The sequence below is a fragment of the Odontesthes bonariensis genome, chromosome 2 (genome assembly GCF_027942865.1).
Source record: "Odontesthes bonariensis isolate fOdoBon6 chromosome 2, fOdoBon6.hap1, whole genome shotgun sequence".
Classification (NCBI taxonomy): domain Eukaryota; kingdom Metazoa; phylum Chordata; class Actinopteri; order Atheriniformes; family Atherinopsidae; genus Odontesthes; species Odontesthes bonariensis.
The window spans coordinates 12,895,084-12,919,815 of NC_134507.1; the positions used below are offsets into that span (position 1 = coordinate 12,895,084).

The 24,732-nt window shown below is 38.9% G+C and overlaps 1 protein-coding gene across 6 annotated transcripts in view; it reads right to left on the reverse strand.

Moving 5' to 3' along the window:
- Positions 1–24,732, reverse strand: part of adgrb3 (adhesion G protein-coupled receptor B3) — a 105,792-nt gene that overhangs the window by 31,901 nt on the left and 49,159 nt on the right. For 3 of the 6 annotated variants that reach the window (XM_075477756.1, XM_075477747.1, XM_075477729.1), the window contains 9 exons: positions 22,233–22,394; positions 16,566–16,730; positions 15,668–15,832; positions 13,813–13,977; positions 12,720–12,821; positions 8,250–8,356; positions 7,086–7,280; positions 5,012–5,080; positions 2,051–2,159 (listed from right to left, as the gene is read on the reverse strand). In XM_075477756.1, coding sequence (XP_075333871.1) covers positions 2,051–2,159; positions 5,012–5,080; positions 7,086–7,280; positions 8,250–8,356; positions 12,720–12,821; positions 13,813–13,977; positions 15,668–15,832; positions 16,566–16,730; positions 22,233–22,394 — 1,239 coding nt within the window. The remainder of the gene's footprint in view (positions 1–2,050; positions 2,160–5,011; positions 5,081–7,085; positions 7,281–8,249; positions 8,357–12,719; positions 12,822–13,812; positions 13,978–15,667; positions 15,833–16,565; positions 16,731–22,232; positions 22,395–24,732) is intronic. The other 3 variants (XM_075477738.1, XM_075477765.1, XM_075477773.1) reach the window with 3 other exon arrangements.

The window sequence follows — 24,732 nt, forward strand, 5'->3', positions numbered from 1 at the left end:
GTTACTGGCTACTAAAGCCTGTGCAGTGTTCTAGGGATGAAATAGTTATCCCCCAAACCCTGCCTAGTTTGTATTAGTTTTAACTATCAAAACAAAGTCTGGAATATTGATTTATTTTCTTGCCTCTAGAGGCAAAATTAGACAACATATACAAAAGGCAGTGACTGTATTTGACATCTGAAATAAATGGGGAAAACATTAGTAGTAGCAGTAAGCCGGCTGATTGTTGCCAGAGGTAACTTACTGCTACATCTCCAAATAACCATTTAAAAGCCAATGCAAATATTTTTTTTAAAGCCCACCCGTGTTAGACATTAACACTCTTTTACTGAGATCTTCACACATAAAAGTGAAATGTTTGATAGAAACTGAAATGTTTTTTTTTTCTAAAATAGGTCACTACGCTTAAAATTATATACATAATAATACTCCTCTCCATAGAAGATGTTCTACTAAGATATATATATATATATATATATATATATATATATATATATATACACAGTATATATAAATAACACGTTGCATGTCATCTCATTTGTGTGAGTGACAATGTTTTGCTTATTCTGGTATAATGCTTTCTGACTTTTTTTTTAGTTTCACATTATCTTAGACCAAAAACAAACATTCAGCAATGAAAAAGTTGATGGTCTATTTGGAAAACGGTAAGTGGCAAAATATATGCGACTTGCAGAAAAGAAAAGAATACAATAACTCATGTATGCTTCTTTAGTTGGGTGCTCTCATTACTAAGACAAAGTGCTGAGATCCATCACTGCAACAAAAGATTTCCTGTCAAATCCCATCCAATAGAAGGACAGGATTGAGTCCATATTCCCACAGGAATGAGAAGAGACTAGACGGTGTTATCATTGAACTAAACTTTTAACTAAACAATGATCTTATTCAAAGAATTTGTGTGTAAAACCCCTTAGCTGGTCATTTAAATTCTGTTTCATAGAACGGTTCCCATACCATTAAGACAAACTGAAAGAAGGACAAAACAGAGGAAGGGCACAGAAATATTTTCACAAATGCAAAAAGGCGTCGGTAATGCTCGTCATTATGAAATGCACTCAAACCTTATTTCCAATTCCAAATCCATTAGTTAATTTGACCCCCATGCTGTTTCATAATGGAATTTTGATGGGTGTATTCATTGAACCATGTTTGGTATGCTATTCTTGGAGGCTACCTATTCATCAATATGGAAATCATATAGCATAAAGAGCCACAGAGAGTGTTTGCTGGAAGTGGGTCAAATGATATTGTAAAGTATACAAGAGAGAAGCCTCACTATTGAAGCAGTACAGTACAGGCACATGCTTACTTGCATAGAAAAAGAAAAAGAAAAAGGCGAGATCACAGTTCCATTTTTCAATTCTAGCAAGACACAATTTATGGCCGAGCAAGAAATGAAATGCCACAGAGACCTCAGATCATCCAAGAGGGAATGCGACACAGACTAAAAGAACCCTCAGCAACACTGATGGAGAGAAATATGTCTCAAACTCCAGACTCAGACTCTAGAGACCAAAAAAAAGGGAGCTATGATCTGGACGAAAATCAGTGTCACATAAAAAAAAAAGGCCAATTACAGTCGCAGGAAAAATCTTCTCTAATTTCACATTCAATTTTTCAGCCTGACATCAGAAACTCCCACAATACGTTTTCCAATTAATCTTACAAGAAACTTTTTTTTTTCAGTACCTACAAAGTTTACTTGCTATTTGCATACTTTAGAGTTAGGAGCATTACTCTCATGGGGTTCCTACACTGCATATTTGTGATATTGAACTTGGTGTTAAGTGTTTTCACAAGAATTTAGCTCATTAAGACCACAAGATCAGTATTAATTAACATTATTGATTTGCAGTAATTTTACTCCCCCAACCTTACTATGCATCATTTATCCTAAACTAATGATTGTAGGGAAATTGACGCAGGTAGTCAGCAGAGCACAGGGAATATGGGTCCATATCAAGCAGAAATAAATGACAAAATGAGTTCTGTGGCTGTGAGCTAGAGAGGAAAGTGGGATGATTCTTACCCAAGTTTCCTGTCATCAGATAGGCATTGTGGAAATCCTTCATTCCCAGTCCAACAATGTGGATGAAATCCTCTATGACCTGCATGAGCTCCACTGCTCCAGGGTAGATCTGGGCCAAACAGAGAGGACAAGAGGACACAAACAGCACTTCTATGATTTCATAAATGCAGCAGTGATGGGTGTTACTGGGGAGATGCAAGAGTTCAAAATACGAACAGAAGAATGAAGCAAATAATAAAACAAACTGACAGAACAAACAGAGATAAATTGCATTTTTTTTATTTAATCAAAAAAAGTGCAATATACACAATACAGCAATTTAAAAAAGATAACTGTAATAACTAAATATAATGTAAATATCTGCAATGACAGAAAGAAGAAATATATGGAAACAGTGGACATAGATCTAGTCAAATAATACAAATATAGATATTTCCTTTGGTTTTCAAAAGGTGTCACCATTGATTTGCATTCTTAACATAGTTTTGTATGATTTAAATTTAAGTTAAACACATACAGCTCAAGGAATTGGTTAATTTATAGATTTGTTTTGACAAAATCGGACACTAATTATTAAGTTGTAACTATGAGTGGCCAAGTTCAGTATTTTCTGATATTGTATAGTTCACCTCATTTCATCAACTGAGAAAATAAAGTGCAGATCAGCTGACAAGAAGCATTGTCATTTGCTGCAACCTTGACTGAACCATCCATGTGACATCGGCATCAGAGCTGTAATCACCAGCTTTGCCAGCGCATTTGCTGGGTTGGCTTCTCCTCTAAAAGGCCTTGCCAAGTTAAGGGCGATTGCCTCGGTTCATGTGATGCCTCATGGGCATCAGCACTCAGCGAGAGAATGCAGAGGCAGGAATTCAGCACCATGGACAGCTCCATGGCTTGACCAGTGGCGCTGCCGGTCCAGTCAGCTCTCTTCCCCCAAGTGAACAAATCAAAGAGACACTAATCCAACAACTGGCCCTGAAAAGATTAGACCAGCGTTCTGACTGACAGTCAGTCAGATGGGTGAGACGTAATTAGAGATGGAGATACAGGGTAGATGTGCCATGCGTGCCCACATTTTAGGCAGAGTCTTTTTCCACTTCAACAATTTCAGCAGCACAGAACATTGCTGTAATTTGAATTCTTTTTGTGATTTATGCCCTGCTGTACATATATTACTGTAGGACTTCAGCAAATGTGTGAGCACACAGTGACGGTGCCATGCAATTAGACAAGCTTCTTTGTGGCATTAAGCAATTAACACCCCAGTTTGAGTTGATATTCAACAAACACCTGAGGCAGGTATTTCCCTCCTCTGTGTATTTTCACATGCCTCTACATGTGCTGCTGCTATAAGCCTGGGAAGTGGATCAGAGATGCCGAAGTTGGGAGCCTCTGACACAGCAGAGTGAAAGCCATACTGGGAGCGAAAGAGCACATAACGTCGCCCCTTCCGGCATGTCTGACGCAGAGTGCAGTCATGCTCATTCTGCTGGTCTCCATGGCAACCATGAGATGTGAAGGCAGCAGAGGGAAATGGCTGCACTGGAGGTTGTGTAGACAGAGCTCTTCCTTTCCTTGCCATGGTAACAGTGACAGGAGGTGAATATATAGTGATCTCTGCACAAAGCCAACTCTACAGCCAGTAAAACCTCATAGTGAGGTGTTTCATGTGTGTGTTTTGAATGTCCACAGCATGCAGTGTGTGGGTGCTGAGGAAACTGAGCTCATTAATGCAAGGAGCCAGTAAGTGAGAAAAACGTTTAGCTGTGAAGTCAAAGTGGAGTCTGTTGAAATACGAAGACATCGCTCAACTAATGTCCAAATGGTGGGTTGACGAAACTAGACACACACATTAATAACGTCAGAAATAGTTAATTGTGTCAGATTTCTTTTCTGGGTGTTCAATCGGAGGCAACATTTCCAGCGTCAACATTTCTTCTAATCTGTCTGTCCTTGTCTCTGACGCATTCTCACTGACGAAATTGCTTGTTTTTGAGCTCTTCTCACAGACAACATACCAACGGGGGCTGCCAAACTAAAGCTCCAGAAAGTAAACACCTAATTACTGCCTGTATAGACAGCCAAGACTGGCACCCCTAGCAATGCTTGAACTGCCTGTGTTTGCCTACCATCTTAGCGGAAGTCAGGTGGGGAGATGGTGAGCCAAAAAACATAAAAGATGAAAGAAAAAGACAAAAGGAGCGATCCGACTTATTTTAAGGAAACAGCTCGCTCATATGTGTCAGTGCAGGTGACAACCAATTCAAATCAGTTTACCAGTGAACGTGACAACTGTGCAGATGCCAATTCTCAGACTTGCAGTCACCACAGATGGTATCTCTGTCAGACTCTGGATGTACGTGATTTTAGGGTTCAGGTTGTCTCAGACACCAGTGGCAGTTGTGAAAACAAGACTTGCCTCCTCTCAAACTGAGAGATGCGTTCAACAGAGGATTTAGCAATACGCCAATCTTCACAGATACACACTGAGTCAAGCTCAAATTCTATAACTCACATCACTGTAGTCTTGCAGTGTACTGCTCCTTATATTCTCAGCTGCTTTGGCACACGCATGAAATGTTCAAGCCATTTGTGCAAAAGTTGAAATTAGACTGAAGTACTGGTATAAACACACTTGCTGCCATGATCTATATGGGATGAGTAAAACAATGTGAGGAATGATTCCTGCAGTGTTAATCACTGGACATTTTCTATGGCAGTGTTGCTGCCACCCAGTGGAGGTCTGAGGAACTAGTCTTCTGAGTGAGGCCAGATGTCACACCTGCTCCATGACCTCACAATCATACGAGTCAGTGTAATATCATACTAAAACCAACCTGACTGCTCTTTATTTCTGCTATTCAGATGGAGTTAGTGCAAACAAGCTTTCAGCTGAATTTTGTGGCAACAACATTCAGGCAGAAATCTGAATTATTTATCATACTGCCACACGCTTACCTTTTGTGCATCCTCCCATTTCTCCTTATTTTCCTCCTCCAAGAGGTTGCTGATGATTTGAAAAAAGTTCTGTGGAAACGATGAAAGGGAAAATACATAAAACACCCACACATAAGTATTACGGGCACTGCAGCAAGCTGCTATTTAAAATCACGACATTAGCGCCAAGTGCTCAAAAGGAACCGTTATGGATAATACACTGACATTTGTGAATTCAGAAAAATGTGGATTTCTATAAAGGGATAATGATGCTTCCTGCAGGGGTCAATAGCACAGGGGAAATTGCAGCTGGAACCATGATGGTACGCAAAATAGATGGAATTTGTGGCCCAGCTCTGATAAAAATATACCTTAAAACATCCTGCAGCTTGACGCAACCGCTTTTTGCTACAAGAGACAAGCACAAGCTGCAATCAGAAAATAAAAGATGAAAGAGAATGTTTGAGCAGCTGTGTGGATTGTCTTCTTCAGCAGTGGAAAGCTGAGGCTGCTTGGGGTGCAAGCCTACAGTAGTAATAGGACCCCTGTCTGATCTGTCGCCTTGTTATTTCGTCTGGTCTGCAATGTGCCTGAGGGAGTGGCTGTCTCTCTTGACACAGGCTATCTTGTTTTCTACTTGAATGCTTATGCTCCCTCTGGTGGTAATGTGCCCACTTTAACACAGCATTAGCGCACAGGCACACATAGTGGTTGGGCTGGCTGAATGCTCTCCTGCCTGCCCACACTCACACACACACACACACACACACTACAGAGTTCTCCTAATAACCAGAGACAGGATGCTCTCCACATCTCATAGATTTTCTATGGCGGGGAAAATGGCTGAGCGGGGCCAGGTTCCCCATCCATGGCCAGCACATTTGAGTTTCATTTCCACGGAATATTAGTAGAACCATACCCCTTACAGCCAGTGGAAACTGTTGATGAATGTGCATAAGACCAATAGAAACTAAGAATACAGTATGTCTCACATCCTTTAGTCCAAATAACATTGCGCTTTGGAAGAGCATGATTAAGTAAGTTGAAGTCTGATTTAATCACCTACATCCTAACCGCATGCGATTTATCCCTATCTCATTAAAAATAAAATGCTAAAGCTCAAGTAGTGTTGTGTGTCTGAGTATGAGAGTTTTTTTTTTATTTTGATATTATCTCTGATTAAAACCTGCAGAATGCATTCAAGAATATGGGTTTATTTTCAGATTTAAATTAGTGAAAAATGTCACTTGTCAGCGGATACTGCACCATGGGATATGGGACTTACTAAGTGAACTTTTGAATTATTAAAAGCAGGAATTATTTCTACTTTTATACAGAAAATGGCTGCTGGAAAGACTCTGTTTTTCAAATATCCTTGTGCGATTCCTCACAGATGTGAGGAAGAGAGACATCAAAAAGGCTTGATACCACAACAAAGCAATATAAGAACCTCACAAAGGAACAATAAAGGGATATTAGATTTATCATTAACACACACACACACACACACACACACACACACACACAAGACTACAATATTCAAATTTTCTGGTTGTTCCCAATACAAGAAGAGTAACAATTATCTCCTTCCTATTTAACTCTGCCTCTAAACAAACAAACACTAGCAAAAGACACACTAAGGCATAAACAAACAAAAACACTAAAACAGCAACATACTGAAGCTGAACACGCACATGCAGCTGTTCAGCACAAAGGCCATGAAGAGGCCAGAGAAGGGTCTTTGAAAATGGCTGAGCCTTGAGGGAATAAATTGTCTTATTGGAGATGGAGGTGGAGCTTTAGCTTTAATCTCCATCATCCTATTGATATAAAGAGGATCAGACTGCAGTTAACCCCAACATGATGAGATGAAACGGCTTAGGATGTATCAAGATTTCCTGATATGATAAAGCCATGGGGTGGGTTTGTCAGCCTTTGTGTTCTTTGTGTTAGAAAACTTTTTTTTCTCATATTCGACAGAGTTACTGTTATACAAGTGATTATTTTTTTTAAATGAGACAGTTGATAAAACAATACCACTGGATATGTATACTTTCTCCTGTTGCATGTTAAAATCAACCCAGTGTCCACTTACTTGCACATCATCTGATGATGGCTCATAGCTCGCCCTCTTGAAGGTCTCTGTCACATTGCGAAGGATCTCCACTGAAGACAGTAGGTCGCCCGCATAAAAGTTCCTCCTCTGCGTGAGGTCCAACAGGTTTTTTGTGACCTGGGACATCCCATCACCAGCCAGCATCCTCTGGCCCTTAGCGAGGTGCCCCTGAACCTCCAAGAACAGGAGAAGACAGAACTTGGGGCATCGGTGTCCTCTGTCATTTTGTAAGATACATGCTAAGCTACACTATACATTTGGAGTAAATGGAGTGTAAAAAATCAGGAAGAAAGATTCTACTCTCTAAAGACCTTTATTTGACGCTTATATCTAAGCCAGACTGAAATGTATTCTGCCTTCAGGATGTTTTGAAATGAGCCAATATGCATAAAAGAGTTTACTGGAGCAGAAGACACACATTTAGGCAAGAATTGCACAGTGAAATGACATTTCACATCATTGCACAGACTTTATGTCCATAAATACACATTCACAGGTGCAGCACTGTATGTATGTGCTATCTCAGCCTTTATAAGTTATTTTATTTTTAACAGTGATAGTTGCCACTATTCTAGCAGAAGCACCACCGTGTTTCCAAGCTACGTAAAGGCGAATGCAATAAAACAAAGAGTTATTTTGAATCACACAAATTAATGTTCTTTAATTAAAACTGCTTTTTGTGAGGAAAAAGTAAAGAAAAGAGTAAAATAGAGTTCACACAAGGTTCTCAAGTTTGCAAAGAACTAACAATTTTTTTTATCAAAGAGAAGATGTTTACTATCTTTTTTTTAATTATTTCTTAGTTTTTTGCTCATTTCAAAAATAGAAAAGAGGTTTGTAATGTATGATAGCAGATCAAATTAAACAGTTCATTTAATTAGCTTGTTTTGGGGACTCTAGCATAAGAACAAAGACACAAATGAGTACTTGCCAGAAACTATAAATCAAACCGTTTAAGGATTTGATGATACTCCTTTATTAAAATGAGAGAAATAGCCAAATCTGTATTTTAATTTGCTCCTCTATTGAAAGTGGTTAATCTTTGGCTACAGTGTGATGAGATTGGGGGGGCGGTTGACACTGGGGGGGTAATTTATGATACATTGGAAACAGACTGTGAAAGGAAGCTGACTTTGCACCTACTGATTGCTGCAAGTATCTGAAGTCGTTTGTTATGCATCGAGCATAGCTGGGCTGCTCCCAGAAGGCCATACCGCGGTGATCCAAAGAGCAGCGTCGACTAGTGGTGCCTGTGAGAGGGAAGAGCGACAGAGACAGATTTGGAGAGGAGAATCAGTGAGGGAGGGATGAGAGAGGGGATGAGCAGGCACAGAGAAGATAAAAAGAGTTGGGGAGGTGGGGTGAGGGGGATTAAGGCCAAACGATAGGCAAAAGAAAGGCAGATGGAAGCGGTGGAGAGGAGAGGGGTAAGACAAAAAGAGAGAGAAATACATGTTTTTTTGTGACAGACATTTGCCTATATCACTCAGCATTAAAATCTGATGTCTCCCATTAAAGTTTGTGTTCAACACAAAGCGTATTTTCATAGAAAGACGAAGAGAAGAATTCTGAAAATGAAGTAATGGCATAATAAATGGAACTGGTTTAAGATTACGACACATGGCAGTCTCAAGGCTTTTAATATGCGCATTACCGCGCTGTGCTGATAAAACTTACATTTGTTTATTCAAACTGCAGCTCAGCTGTGATAGCTGTCGGGCATTTAAATGGTGATCCTGAAATAGAAGAACCACCGAAAATCCACCCACATCATCTTGTACAGCCAACATAAGGGTCCAACATCACACCTTCCCAGCTGTAGACCGGGTGGAGTGCATTCACACATCACCCTGCCGCTCCAGCACAGGTGCTTGGCTTCCTGAGGAAAACTCCCACAGTACAAAACATTTCCCCAGGCAAACGTGCTTCACATAAACTCTTTGCTATCTCATGTTCTCTCCTCCCCCCCCCCTCAGTCTTTCACAAACTAACACACACAGAAAGAGATCAAAGCCACACCTCCTACGCCCACTTTCTCTACAGCTACGACTTGGAGATATGCACTGAAGCCATGAGTGCACACAGAACATCCCTGTATGCTGGGAGCGCTCATGCAGCACCATGAGACAGCCCACAGGGCAGCAGAGGCCAACTGCTTTACACTGTGCTGAGCATCTGTCTCTCTCAAAACTGCCCTTACTTGGATGGTTAATGTTACAGAGCCTGCAATCAAAAGAACACTTTGACGTCCTATGGCTTAAGGAAGTTATCAGGAAGTGTATTCCATGAGGAAATTAGGTATTCATTGAGTGTTTTGTTCCTGACATTACCAAATGTCACTGTTAACTGAGAAAGGTAACGTGCTTTCAAGTGGGAATTGATAAGAAGACACAAAGCAATAAGACCAGGACTTACACAAGAATTGTTTGAAATGGGTAAGCATGATAGTTATTCAAAAGAGACATGTGACTCACCTCTGTGTATAAATCCAAAGGATTCAATAAACAGCCAAACCAAATAGATTTATTACAGCAAAGTTTAGAATGCGACACTCAGGCGAACTGCTTTTACAATTATTCTCAAATGTACGATCGTGCAACATTAATATGTATTTAGCAGTGCTAGATAGTATAAATTACCCAAAGCCAAAGTAATTTTAATAAGAAACCAGAGTTTGTTTCTGTTTGTACAATATTCCCCCAGAAAAAAACAAAACGTCTTGATCATGAATTATGCTCATTATTAACACTTAACTTAACAACTTGAAAAGTTGTCCAGTTATTTAGAACTGTATCTCTTTTGCCTTTGATCTGTGTTGAGATCAAAAAGGGTCAAAGATGGAGACTTTAGGAGGCCGTCACTGTGATTCCTCACCAGTCTGTCATGTGTCCTTGCATCATTGGTGAAGTATGCAGAGTAGCTTGACAATGAAATATAGATCAGTGGAGATGTGCTTGATCAAGTCCAAGGCCACACTCCACGGAGGCATTGACCTGTCACTGTTTACTTTTATAGCATCTTGAACTTGGGTCCTATCAAAGGAGAATTTTTATTCAAACAGCCCAAAACGGAAAGCTAGATCAGTGTTTAACAATGGCAAAGGTCGAGGTAAGGCATGCCTACAAAAACACTCACAATTTTTGTGGCCTAAACCATCCTCCAGTGGTGGATAAGCAAATAAAATCCTAAATCCTTCTTGTAAACTGTGACCTTGCTGGAATGTTACACCAGTAAAAGTCAAGACAACTGCCAGAAAAATCATGAAAGCACAAAACATTCTTCTTTCCAGCTACAGCATAATCATTTTTTTAAGCATTAACCTTTGAAGAGTTTCTTAAATAGCCTGTGGTTTTGGCGCTTTAATTGCTCTCTCTTCAGCTGGATGACTTGAGCTTTAATTGATAATGACAATTAGGGTTCTCATTATATAGCACATAAATAACACCACATGAACTTTAAGAAGCAAAACCTCTTATGCAAAATAATTGGTAACTTCAGGTGCCAGCGGAGTAAAAGCTGCATGGAAAATCATACAGCTCAAAAACGGGGATATGGTAATTAAAAGATACCATGTTATAGCACATTCAACTTCTTCTATTTAGCAATTGTGCCAAGAAATAGGTTATTTGCTTTATTTAAGTTTATTTTATTTAACTTTATATGTAAAGTAGCACAAAAATTCAGGAATGTTGCTTAAATTTAATTTCTCCTCTTTTTATTCTTGTTGTGCCACGCTTCATCTCACAAATGGAAGTGATCCAGTCTGTAAACGCCAAATTTATAAGCCTTCGTTTGACTAATACAACGTGAACAAATGCATGTGCTGCGTGTGAGTATCTTCACAGCTTTTCCTCCCCTCTCGCCTCTGATGGCAGTTGTCATCCATGATCACTAAGGCGGTGCTGATGGCCCTGTACTGCTCCTGTGATGACCTTGATGATCACAGTGACAATGGCTGAGTAGGTGCTGAAGCCCCATAACACATTTGGATGCTTTGCCCATACTGCATCCATGTTGCTCATTTTGTTGTGCTGCTTTTGCTGATCAATATTTCATCTTTGCTTAACCGATGCACTAGCAGCCACTGCATATCAGACTGATCTAGACGAAGGACTGTCTGAATTTTTACAGTGTTGATCTTATCACACATTAAAAATGTAATAAGTACTGCTCCATTTATGGTTTCATCATGCCAACCTTGAAAATGAAAAACACTGTCTTTAAATATGAAACGCGTTTGCTTGCTGTTATTTTACACAAATACATCACATCACTTTCAACACAACAGTGCTCAGGGATTATGTGTTTCTTATGTAGCAGAAAAATGAATGGCTTAATCTTCTGAAGCAAACTACGTGCACTGTACATTGGTGTTCAGAACATAACAACACTGGCAATCATAAGGAGTAGAGCTCGAATTATTCACAGTATGCTGTGATAGTATAAAATACAATTAAAACAATGCAATACTGCTCAGTAATACACAGCAAAGTGTGCCTCTGTTTGGCCTTTCCCCATTTAGACATTTTTTATGCAAATTAGATTCTAAATCAGCAAAGGTCTTATTTTTCCAACAAGGTAACACAAAGACACACTCACTCCCTTAATGCAAGCTGGAATGTGTCAAACAGTTATTGGCCATAAAACTAATGTCAAGCCAGAAAGCTAATGTCATGCTACTAAATCTTCCTCTGCTTAACTTTGCCGCAGGTAAGCCATCTGTGAATAACAGTGGGTTTGCTACAAGTTTGCCAGTTAGCCATTTTATGGTTGTGGAAGAAATGTCAAGTAAGAACAGCAGATTGTTTCACAACAGCTCACAGCACCAAACCAACAAGTAACCGCAGCATCCAACAGCCTGTCATTGTCCTGCTTGCTTGTTTAGTAAACTGACCTTCAATAAGAACAAGAGTAACCTGTATCGCAGTGGATTTATCAGAGGTTGCATTCCTTTTTATCATTGAACGGCTGTCCCTCTCTGTCCTTTTCTTTAGTCTAGCGTTAGTCTCGCCCTCTATAGACTGTGCCTCTTTTTCTCTCAGTGCACATATTGAAGCCTCTGCTTCAAGTCTGACAACAGACCTCAGAGTGACTTTCTTCAACAACCTCTTCGTCATCACATTTAACCACTTCCCCCATTCATTGCACTAGCTGTATGTTGACAGGTGCAGCCTTAAATTACATTGTTGCATGTGGAAATGGGCTGAATGGTTATTTGCCCTTTCCTCAGATGAAGAGACACAATTCTGGTACAGCATCTGGATATACAGTCATGATGTCTTGCTGATTTCCCACTCCTTGCAAAGATCATGCAGGCACTTACAAAAGAAAATGCTTGTGATATAAATTTTATGTTGGGGGATGGGTCTCTATGGTGGCAGGAAACTAGCTTTGTTCAACATTCATTAGTCAGATGCATATGTTTTCAAACAGTGATAGCACGGCAGCAGAGTCAAATTGCCAGGCAATTCGCCTACTGTGCAGTGATGCTTGGCAAATCAGTGTAATTCAAAAAAACATTTCAGGAAAGACATGTTATAGGGTCTCCCATAGAAAGCTAAACTAATGTGATATAAAAAGGGGCCCAGAGACCAACATTGCTTTTGTCCTTACCTGTTGCATTTGGTGGGCATCGGTTAAAGGCCAATTCTCCTGAAGGGGTCCGTCTCCACACCATTGACACTGCATAGTCCTCTGGACAAATCTCATATGGAGCTGGAAAGCAAAGTGTTGAGTGTTGCTATAAGTGTTGCTTGAGAAATGCAAAAGGCTTTTTCTTATTTCCACTATGATGCAACAATTTCTTTCTGCTTCATACAAGTAGGTATGGAAATATATGAGATCAAAGCTGTACACTGTCAGTGAATATGACTCTGGCACATGAGCATGAAAAAACAAAATAGACCTTCTTCTTAAATTACAGCTTTTGTATGTGTAGGTGCTACATGGCAAAATAATGTTTTGATGTTGTTTTTGTTCAAAAATGGTGTCTTTACTTCACAGAAGATGTATTAAGTGACTTTCTGTTTAAGACTTCAGAGAGAGATTATTTTTGCAAGTCATACAATAAGCTTTGATGATTCTTCCAATTTCCAATATGTTCTTAAACCTTTCCAAACCTCTGAAAATGTGCCTAAAATGCCTGGCCGTGACATAAACAAAGTAAATAATTGTCAGAATCATTCTCAATGTAACAGATACTTGGTTACAGATGTTTGAAGACATGGGAAAATAAGGATTCATTTTTTTTCATAAACTGTTACCTGTAGATGACTGTAGTTATTATTATTATTATTATTATTATCATTATTGTTATATGTAGTTACCATTATTTAGAAAACACAATCAAACCATAGTCTAACGTCTTACCCAGTTTGAAAATAATAGCAAAGGCCATGAATGTTTTGTAAAGATTTTTCTATGTTGAGGCTCTCACAAAAAAATCTTGTTGGCTATTGAAGTCTGTTAACGAGACGTATTCCTATAGTTTCATGTGAGGTGCCATTCAAAAGCCAACAACTCTGGCAATTTTGACATGAAGACTGGACTGGACTCTCTACTTGAAGATGCAACAGCAAGCTGTAGGGTTAAAAGTCCAGTTATATACTAAGACACATCGTTCACTTTGCAGAGATAATTATTTACCCACTTTCACTCAGCTTCACTGTGGCCACCTCAACTTAAGTGTTATTATCCTCTGACTCACCTGGACAGCGTTGGTCACTGCACTTTCGGACTTCTTCTCCAGTTCCATCACACTGTTGCCCAGTCACCGCTGCCCCCTGACACACTCGGGCTCGTCTCTGCCATCCGCCATCACAAGACTTAGAGCAGCCGCTCCACGGACCCCAAGGATTCCACTGACCATTAGCTAAAAGACAATAATTCACAGTTAGAGACTGAAACTCTCAAAGGCTTTCTCAAAGAAATCATATTAACAAGAATAATTCATGCAAACATTCTATCCTGTCCTAAGTACCATTGAAACTTTCAATATGTATTGACTGTAAAATTTTGATTATTTTGATTTGGATTTAAATGAGGTTTGTTGGCAATACCATAAATGAACAAGACTTTAAGAAGCTGCTCTAAGAATGGTGATTAGTCACATGTCTTGGCCAATTCTAAAGAACATTTATGCTTGAGTATCAAACCCCGAAGCATGTTTTATGCCCTTGTAATGAACAGTTAAACTATGCATGACACACACACACACACACACACACACACACACACATATACACACAAAAAAGTCTCCCCTTAAGCAATGTAGTAAATCACATGCCCTTGTCTGAACAGAAAGGTACAACACACTGTGAGCAGGAACACACTCCACTCTCACTGTAACCTCCACCTATCCCCTCCTGCTCATATGTGGCCATATTTTATGTCCTACAACTAACCTCTGTCAGGATTGCTTCCGGAGGAGATGGAAAAGCAGAAACCACGGTGACCTGTCGGCTAAAACTATCCGCGAGACATTGATCAAATCCCCGTTGATACTGATGCCTCTGCTCACACCAGAGCAGCTGATTCCTCAAACAGATGCATGCTCATGTGCTTCAAAGAGCTCATTGTGCCAGAAGTCCAAGAGAAATTCTTCCCATTTCGAAACATATGATATTGAATTGAAATCCTGCCCAAGCTTTTATTTCAGTTATTTGGCAGTTCTTTGACTTTAATCTATTTTGTGACTTTTTTCTTCAAATCATTTCTTTTTAGAATATTGAATTATTCAGACACTCATTGGTCTATTGCAGAAAAATGCACTGATTTTGCCATGAACTCTTTGTCACGGCACAGCTCGTAGCTATCATGGACATTGTGCTGACGTGATAAACGATGGCTCAGACTCTGTTTGTCTGACTAATGTTTGACACCCCCCTCCCCCGGGTAAAAAACATAAGCATTGCTAAATAGGCAGGCCTCATTAAATTGATAAATTCTATATTAGAAATCAGCACTGAGTCGACGGACAATATTTGGACTGACTTTCAAAATTAGAAAAAAAAAGTAGATAATATATACGCAAACACACACACACACTAGTGAATTACAGCAGGAAAACCTTGCTGTTTTACTCAGCTGTAGTGAAAATTGCATCGAGAGAATATGAAAGTGCTCAGACTCTTCACATTATCAGACAATTCAAAGCCTGATCACACCATTAAGCTGACGTCTTTGAGCTTCTAATACATTCATGGTGTTGACAGACGGTTCGGGCAACTAACCCTGAATTATGTGGAAAGCATACAGTACATCTAACCGGATTTTTAAAATCCAGTTGATAGAGCATGGTCTTAGGAATAACTCTTGATTCTTATGACAGAGCTTTGATTCCTTTTATATGGCTTTTTACTAAGGAATAGAAAGTATACAAGTTCAGTGAAATCAAGCTGAATATTCAATCAAAACGATAGTAATGACTATGGCATTTCTTGATGATTAGAAGGATGACCATGTATTAGGGTGGGCTGTTTTTTTGTTTCTTCCTGTTTCAAATCATGATTTCTAATTTAGACATGAAAGCGGATATAGAATTAAGAGGCTCAGGATTTTACCTGTGCAGTCAGGATTATGGCACTCTCTGCTTTCTGCCCAGTGACCGCGACACTCAGATCCCCCATGGGCGGCTGCTGAGCACTGCCTGGTCCTCTGCTGAGTGCCATTGGCACAGGTCACCGAGCAATCGCTCCAAGAGCTCCACTCCTGCCACTGTCCGTCCACTGAGGCACCAACCACAACCCAACAAGCACGTCCCAAGTGAAGGGAAAAGAGGGCAAACAGAGACGGGAGGAAATATTCAGACTCCTATTCTCTCTTAGATTGAAAGCCAATAAAACAGATTTTAAGTGGAGAGCAAAATGCTTCATGGCTACCTGTCAGTTCTGGAGAATTACGGTATGGCTTGGTTTTTGCTTATTTCTATTCATATGCTATAATTCCTTAAAGTTTGCCAAAGGCAAAAAAATGGGTAAAGTATCATAAAGTTGGTATAATATTCTCATATTAATATTTTTATTATTAATTTTTGTCCAGAAACTGCAGAAAACATATGCTCACTGCCTCCTTCACTGGAAAAGAGAAGAGCAGATTGAACGGTTTAAACTGAACCAGAGCACAGCTAACACTTACTGTGTGGAAAACTCATCATCACTAATCTGCTTACCATTCACAGGCAATTGCGGGTAAGTGATTTTGATGTCAGTATTACAGTATGCACTCTCAACAGGGTTTCCTAAACCTCATTATAGTCTAAGCACTATTGCGTTAAATGCACCACAAAGCCTACACTCGTTCAATTTAAACTTACCTTTGCAGTACTGCACTCGTTATTGGTTGCAGCATTTTGTAAGGTAAACTGCAGCCAAGCTGAGGAACTGATCTTCTAAAGTAAGTTAAAAGAGAATTTATTTATACTAGTAGTTTAAACAGATTTAGATAGCAGACAGATGATACCTGGGCATAGGGCTATGTTGCAAAGCTTAGTCTGGGTCTCAGGTCCATCACAAGCCCTGCCTCCATGTTGGGGAGGAGCACACATCCTAGTCCTAGTGCGGTGACCTCGGCCACACGTGAATGAGCACAGGCTCCACGGTGACCACTCCTCCCATACACCATGTACTGCGGACACAGAAAAGGCGTCAGGCCTAATCAATGTCTCTGTTTCTGTGACAACATAAACAAGTCCTTCACAAACTGCACTGAGCCATAAATGAAACAAAATCAATCAAATAATTTAGCAACATGTTAGTGAAACACTGAACACACAGACAGTGGGGCCTCACTAGGTCTCAACCAAAGGTTTCATACTTATCATGTGCACAATAACAACAAATGGTACTCCACAACCAAGGCAGCACAGCAATGACGATATACAATATATGTGAATAAAAATGTCAATATCACAGAGAAATTCAGATGGCAACTTTCTAACACAGAGTTAAGGTAAGGAGCACGTCTGCACGATGTCACAGTTTGTTGAGACTTGGTGGTTGGTGGGGGAATCTAATAAGAGTGGACATTCGGATTAAAGTGGGCTGAAAGTGGTCCTGGAAATCTGTGCCTACCTTCACAAGTGGCTCGTGGCTATACACACAAAACACAGACGCAAATTCCAAATATATCCAAACCGCAAATTTCACATTTTGTAAAGTGACAGATAAATGAAAAGGCAATTCATACTAGATTTTAGGCCAGACAAATAAAAAAGGAAAGTATATTGCATTTGGCATTTATTTCCATCAGACATATATCTGGTATGCTCGATCAGTCAATGTAAAATGTTTTAAAGGGTAGTGATTTTCTCTAAGTAATTATAGAACTAATCCAAAATCTGTGGCATTTCATTGTTATGGGACTCTTAGGACAGACTGCACTGCCAATACTATGGTTTAATCACTTGATATTTTTCAATGAATATCATCATCTAAATGAAGAAAATGCTTTTAAATTTCAAAGGTGAAAGGCTGCATTTTGAGTCTTTTTATTTTATTTTAAAAACGTAAATCCAGAAGCTTACAGTTCAAAGAACAATTTTTGCATGACATTATTTTTCTAACCATTCCCTCCCTCCTTCCTTTGTTTCTTTTTTTTACATATTTGCATATGATTCTCCAGTACATTTATTCAAAGAATAATTTTATTACTTTTATTAATTAAATGTAGAAAATGTAGAATATCAAGGATTTCCCTGGACATTTTTCTCCCACTTTATTGTACACAATAGCCGCTCCGGTTGGATCTTGGTTTGTGTGAAGGCTCAACTGGGTTCTAGCTGACAGATGGTGAGATTTCACAGAACCGCAGAGAATATTTGCTATTGGCTCAAAGTTTTGTTTTGGAAAGGAAAATATGGAAATCTGAGCGACATGCAGAAGTGAAACACCCCCTGCTTTGCCTGGCACTTGTAGAAATGAAACACACTTCTCTCAAAATGTAAAAGATTAACCCCTGATTACATTTATATAGCAACAGATGACATCTTTATCTAAGCAATAAAGAACATTTAGTGACAAAATTCAGGTCCAAAAATTATTTTAAGGGAGTGACAACTCTGTGAAGCCTAAATTGGAACTGTGTTAGTACCAGAAGTATGTGTCTGCTGCAGATAAATGCCTTGCACAAACCACATTATAGCCACCCATCTGGCACACAGCAAAATGATGCAGTTGCACATTTACTGTACGTTCTCAAGAGTTTCAGCTCGAAGAAAATAAATAAAAGGGCAAAATGACTGGAAATTTGAGGTAGACATAACATATCTGTTGGTCTTTTATCATTGTTTTGCAAACAGGGCATACGGTAAGACCTTTAGAAATCTGTCAGACTATTTTGCCCACAGGGAGTTGATAATTCCTCTCCTAAATAATCTATATTGGTAATATAATCTATATCCGGCTTGTGCAGAGGCTTAAAGTTAAAAAAAATACAACATTTGGAATCTTAGTATCAGGTCTGTGTCCACCATGAGGCAAGCTACCGTCTGTCCCAGTTATTGCCTCAAGCCGCTGCTTTGATGCTCCAAGCCAAGTGTCCCCCGGTGGCTTAAGCATTTAATGTGAATATTTAGGGTTCAAAGTAGGCAGCTAGCTAATTTAATAGTAGTACTGTGCTTCTTTGTGTGTGTGTGTGTGTTTCTTTTCTCTTAACTACAGCCATAATTATTGCCATGAGCTATTCTGTTGTACTATTAGTGGTGACATTCTTGAATCAGCACAAGCTCATGGACAAAGTATTTGCATTTGCCGGAAATACAATTGATTTGCAGTGAACTAGGCTTGACTGAAAGATATTTCTCAACACCTTCCAGTGAGCTTTCCCCTCTTCAACTTGTTAGCTTTACTCAGCTTAGGGTTGCCACCTGTGTCTGACAAAAATCCTGGACATTTTGACCATCGAATCGACCTTTATGTTTGTAAGCAACGGCGCCTTTCGCACATCTAACCCAAGATAAAAACCGTCATTCTAAGCGACAATTGTATAGCTAAAATTAGTAAGAATGACAATTTCTAGTTATTTGTTTAGTTAATTGCTTTATTTAATAGCAGACCTTTATTATTTTGTTATATTTTCAACAGTTTTTAGTTGTGGACACCTGGGGGCACACACACTCTCCGTCTCCACCTTACCATTTCTAATGAACCTCCACGGTGCGTGCCCCCACCACCACCACCCATGTTATGCTACGTCATTTTTGTAGAGCCAATAAGGCTGTGTATTATGGACGTAGGAACGCTTCAATTAAACTGAAATACACATTTTGCGCATCATGTACAAAAGTCCGGGACATTCAGTGTCCAGGATTTTTATTTTTATTTTCCTGGACAGACCATGAAAAGCCTGGACAATCAGGAAAATCCTGGACAGGTGGCAACCCTAACTCAGCTGTATGTATGCAGTATCCAGCATTTATAATTTTGTTGCAGAAAGCCTTTCCTCTTGCCACAGGGCTGTGTGAAGTAGTTTCCACTAACAAGACGATCAATGCTTTCGCTGTGCAGAAGGCTTGCTTTAATTCATTCTCAGAATTATTATTCTGCAGATTCAGAGCACTTCCTTTAAAAGAGGAAATCCTTTTATTTATCTATTAGTTTAATCATTGAAACATGTTTTTTATTATTACAAAAAGCATCATATAAACACAATTGCCAATTAAATACTTTAAACTAAATTAAATACTACAGTATAGGTACTGAGCCTCTTAGACTTACTTTTTTTGGTTTCAAGTTACTTTTGTCTAATTACCATGATTTTGTCACTTCTGTGGCTGGTAAAGATAAACCTATCACTGCATAACATGCAACTCGGGTATACCTAAAGACAACATGACTAAGATGCAAAGGAGGCAAGGCCTTTTCTTTGAACGAGGTGTTATTTCGTTGCAGTGAAAAAAGTTTCACACTCTTGTCATCTTGTCAAGTGGGTTTGCGTCGGGAAGACGTAGCTGCGCATGCTCAGTCCGGTGACCTCGTTACACCTGAGACGCTTAAAGCCGGCTACGCTCCGTCTTCATATTCCATTTCAAAGGTGAGACTCATGTATGTTTTTAATCGTGTGGATGGCATTAAACCCCACCCCAACATCTCCAAACATCGCACCGTTAAATTTCTGTTACGCTGCGTGAAATATTCAGCACCGTTTGACAGGACTATATAGAATTAAAGTAAAGACATGCTGGCCATCTCTACGTCATACTAGTTCTATTTGATATTTGTTTGACTGTTTTAATTAGCAAATTAGTTGTATGCTGGTCAATTGAAACACATGCTGCTGTTTACCTCAACGTGCCTTAATCTTTGCATCAATGCAAAGAACTTCACGTTAATGCTGTATTCGCACTGGCTGTAAGCACTGTTCTAAATCCTGTATAGTAAAAATGTCAGATATAATTAGAGTTCCTGTGCCGCTTTCCGTTTGAATAAAATTCAGAGGAAGAAAGGAGAGACACGGGCTTTGTTGGTTAGGTTGGGGAAAGGGACTAGATATTCAAAGGTGATGTCATGAATGTTGGCAAATGCTGTGTTGAGGAACTTGTGTGGAGGCACATGATTTCCAACAGTACGCAGTGCTCACACATGATGTTGGAGTTCTCAGTGATGGTGTCTATGGGGTAAGGCTGCTTTTAGAAGATAGAAAAGGAAGTTATCTTGTGTTTTGGAGATATCCTTCCACCCTATACCACAGACGGTATAAAGAAATCTAATTGATCTGTCCGTCTCACACAATATCTGATATACTGTACACTGTTTTATTTGGCATCGTGTCAGGCTGGTTTTGTTTGTACCAGTATGCTATTGTGACTAAGTAATGTTAGTGCTATGTCAGCTCTACTATTGGAGTGGCTTGGAAAAACTAGGTCATGTTTTTTTTTGTTTTTTTTTTTAATATAAGCAAGTGAACAGGGAAAACCCCTCATTTATCAGACATTACAAAACTACAGGACATTTGACACGGTTGACCTTAAAACCCAAAAAGCAATTGAGTAAGTGGGAAATTGAGAAGATTGCAGCACTTAGACTCTTGTTCGTTCATTTTCTCATTACGAAAGTCGAACTTGCTTTAGAGTTCTTTGCTGATTGACATGGTTCAGTTACTAGGTGTTTTTCTGTATTTACTTTTTTCGAATAAAGTTTAAGATTCCCAGTGAGCCACAAGTAAATGCATTTCTACAGCTCTCGGGCATATTGATGACAACAATTAACTAAGTTATGGACTCAATTAAGAATTATTGAGCTGCGTTTTTCTTTGGTTGTTTGTTTTAGTTCTAGTTTTTTTTTTTTTTTCTTTGGATTTTATGCTTTCTAAACTAAACAGTAATGGCTGAAGTAGAAAGAGACACACCCATACTTTTATTTGGCCTTCTTTGAAATCTATTGACTCATCTATTTCGAGGTCTCAGAGTCCACATTCAGTAAGAGAATGACCCTTTTAAAAACTTCTAGCTTTCACGTTCCACATCTAAAGATGAAATACACAGATACAGTCACAGAAGCAGCACACTTACCAGTACCATCAAATATCTTGAATAAACCTAAGTGCAGAATGTTATTAAATCTACTCATTTGTCTGTGTAAATAATTCCAAAACTGGATAATGATGACGAGGGATTTGCTTTCCTTTCAGATGCAGACTAACAAACATTAGTGCACCGCAATCACCTGTCAGAAAAGCTTCTGATGCTGATACCTGACTACCAGTGACTCATCTGCCATGTCATCACGGGTTTAGGAAGAGATGCCTTCCAGTGTGTTTGAAGAAAGGCTGCCAAGCTATTTTAAAATGCAAAGTTGACCTTCAAGGAAATGACGCTGTATCTACGGCTCCCCAAGCTCCACGCAGATCCACATGTCATGAAACCATTTCAGTGCTGATGAATTGCTTTACAGTTATATGAAATGGAAAACATAAAAATGACAATGGGGGGGGGGGGGGGGCAAAAAAAAAGCAGTCCTAAAATAACCTCAAAGAAAGGAAACATTAGATTCATTATGATTGCTGCAAAAACAATGACAATACATTCTTAGATACACACATTCAAAAGATTTGTTAAAACAACACATTTCCTCCCATATAAACAGTAAAGGAGCAAAACATCAATATTCAAGAATCTGCGGCTAACACTACCTGGACAAGGGGCAGTGTTATTGCAAACCCTTGATTCTCTTAAAGGGCCGATGCAGTGTGTTCCGTATGGTGAGACACATGTTCTTGTTCGCACCTGCGACCCTTGACCGCATGTTACGGAGCATGAGCTCCACTGGGACCACTCCTCTGCACCTGATTCACCTGTGTGGGAGAAGGGTGACACTAGTTAAAGGCAGCAATATGGTCCTGCGGCAAGGCTTACAGGGCAGGGTGGGGCAAGGTGGGCAGGGTTGAGTAAAGTGGAGACGGGCCTGCATGAGTCACTTTGGGTTGAGGTGGGGTCTTAAAGGTTTACAAGTGTACTGTTACACAGTCTATACTACCTTTATGTGATCTTTGATGAATACTCTTGACAGCTTAATTGATCTGACTGGTGATTTAATTTGTATGCAGCACAAGAGTGTTCTTGTGACTGCACTCAGCAAGAGTAATTGCATTAGCAATGATGTTTATAATGAAGGAGACTTGTGTAAAATAGTGAGCCTTTTCACATGTAATTTAAGTGTGTATTTATGCAAAGATCACAGAGAAGGCATGACAATGGGCATCAGGGGTTAGCTCTAACGGTTTCACTTCATTTAAAGAAAATGCATGCGTCTCAATGAAACCAGAAAAGTGAGAAAATCACCATAAACAAACAAAATTTCATAAGAGCATGGTGACATGCAAGAAAGACATCGGCAAAAATAAAATGGAGTTGAATGAGTGTTAGTTCAGAAAGAGGTCTCAGATGTGGATTCCCTTGCACTGCAGTGAACCATCTAGTTCCCTTGACAACCCTGGAGCAAATTATATTTGCTTCCTTTTTTTTTTTTTTTTTTTTTTTAAATCTATCTTCTAACCTTACAACTAAAAATGTTAAAGGGAAATTAACATTTTTCTTTCTAGCAGATAGTTGCCATTTACATGTGACTGTGGCTCACAAATTATATGGACCAGGCCTTTGAGTTTATTAAAAAAAAAAAAAAAAGATATGCCTTAACTGGCAGACTAATTTTCTAATGCTGCATGCCGACTTGATCTCATTAAATAATTGAGTGCAGAATTTGGTATCAGATTAGTATAGCAACGGACAGTAGTTGTTCATTTCAAGTTGTATTTTGATTAAAATAGAAAGATGAATAATGAGTAACATAGAGCCTTTCAATCCTCCCGGTCCAAAATGTAATGTAAAAGCTGTATATTGGGACGAGCCAGTCGGATGATTTTCAAAGCCATGATAGCCTAAATGCAAAAAGAGTAAATTATTTGGTGAAAAGTGAGTGGACAATCAAAATCTTTCATCGGAGTAGTCACCGAAATAATTGATGTTTGATTATGTTAAACCCTCAGGTGAAGTAGTCACTTTCTTTGAGGCTTTTTTTTGTTAGCGGAATAATTTCACACAGAGATGAATGCTTTTTCAGTTGCAGCTCTGAATACATTTATGTCATTGCAAAAGTCATCAAATTACATCAGAATTTTAAGCACAATATGCTTTAAATTAGTTTTACAGGACACACAGATTCAGCCAAAGAGGGATCTTAACCCTGCCTTCAATTTTGGAGATCATAAAATAGTCTGAAAGGTGGATCACTTGTTAAATGAGGCAGTTGGGGGAGAGTAAATTGTGTGAGAATGAGAAACAGAAAAGCACAGCAATGCGACTCAATGAGAAAACAACATACCTACAGCTAACGGAGAGGAGAGATGCTAATGAGTATGTTAGTACCAGGATGCATGTATGTAGAGTGTGTCATAAATTAAAATGACTATGGAAGGAAATGGTTTTATTTAAACAAGGACAGCCATAAAAATGGAACAACACATGAAAAAAAAACATTTCCCAACTAAATTCTATCAAAATGAAATAATTTTAAAGTAAAGAATAAAAGAAAAACCTCAGTAGCAGCTACACATAAACCCACCCACTGAAAATAAAAATTCTTGCTTTGATAAAGCAAAAACGAATAAAAACCAAAAGGGAAAAAAAAGAATTTTAATTTCTTAATTTGACTTGTTCGTTCTGCTTTTATTAGAAATTCTAGACTGATATGTTGTAAAAGCCATTGTGAATTTAGATCATTTTCAATAATTTAACGAATGCTACATTTGATAAATCCAGAAAGCTTCATTTTCTCTAAGGGAAGCATGTATCGGCTTTTTCAAAGTATGTGTTTTGTTGTTTTTTCTTTATTTGGCTCAATGGGGTGGGTTTTTCATCAAATAACTCTTAATTCATTGGGCCTTTAGAGGAAATGATAAACTACATCAGTCCCTTAGTTTTGAACTGCTGATTAATTAATGCTCTATGATTATGCTTCGTGAGTAATCCACTTGCCAGCCTACGATGTGACAATAAAACAAACAGACCCACAAAAACCAATTAGGCTCTAAGTTCAAAGCAAATACTCATAAGGAAATGGGAAATTTATCTTCCTTGTTCATGTGTAGCAATAGAGAATGAATAGGAAAAATAATAATGCAAAACATTTCCACT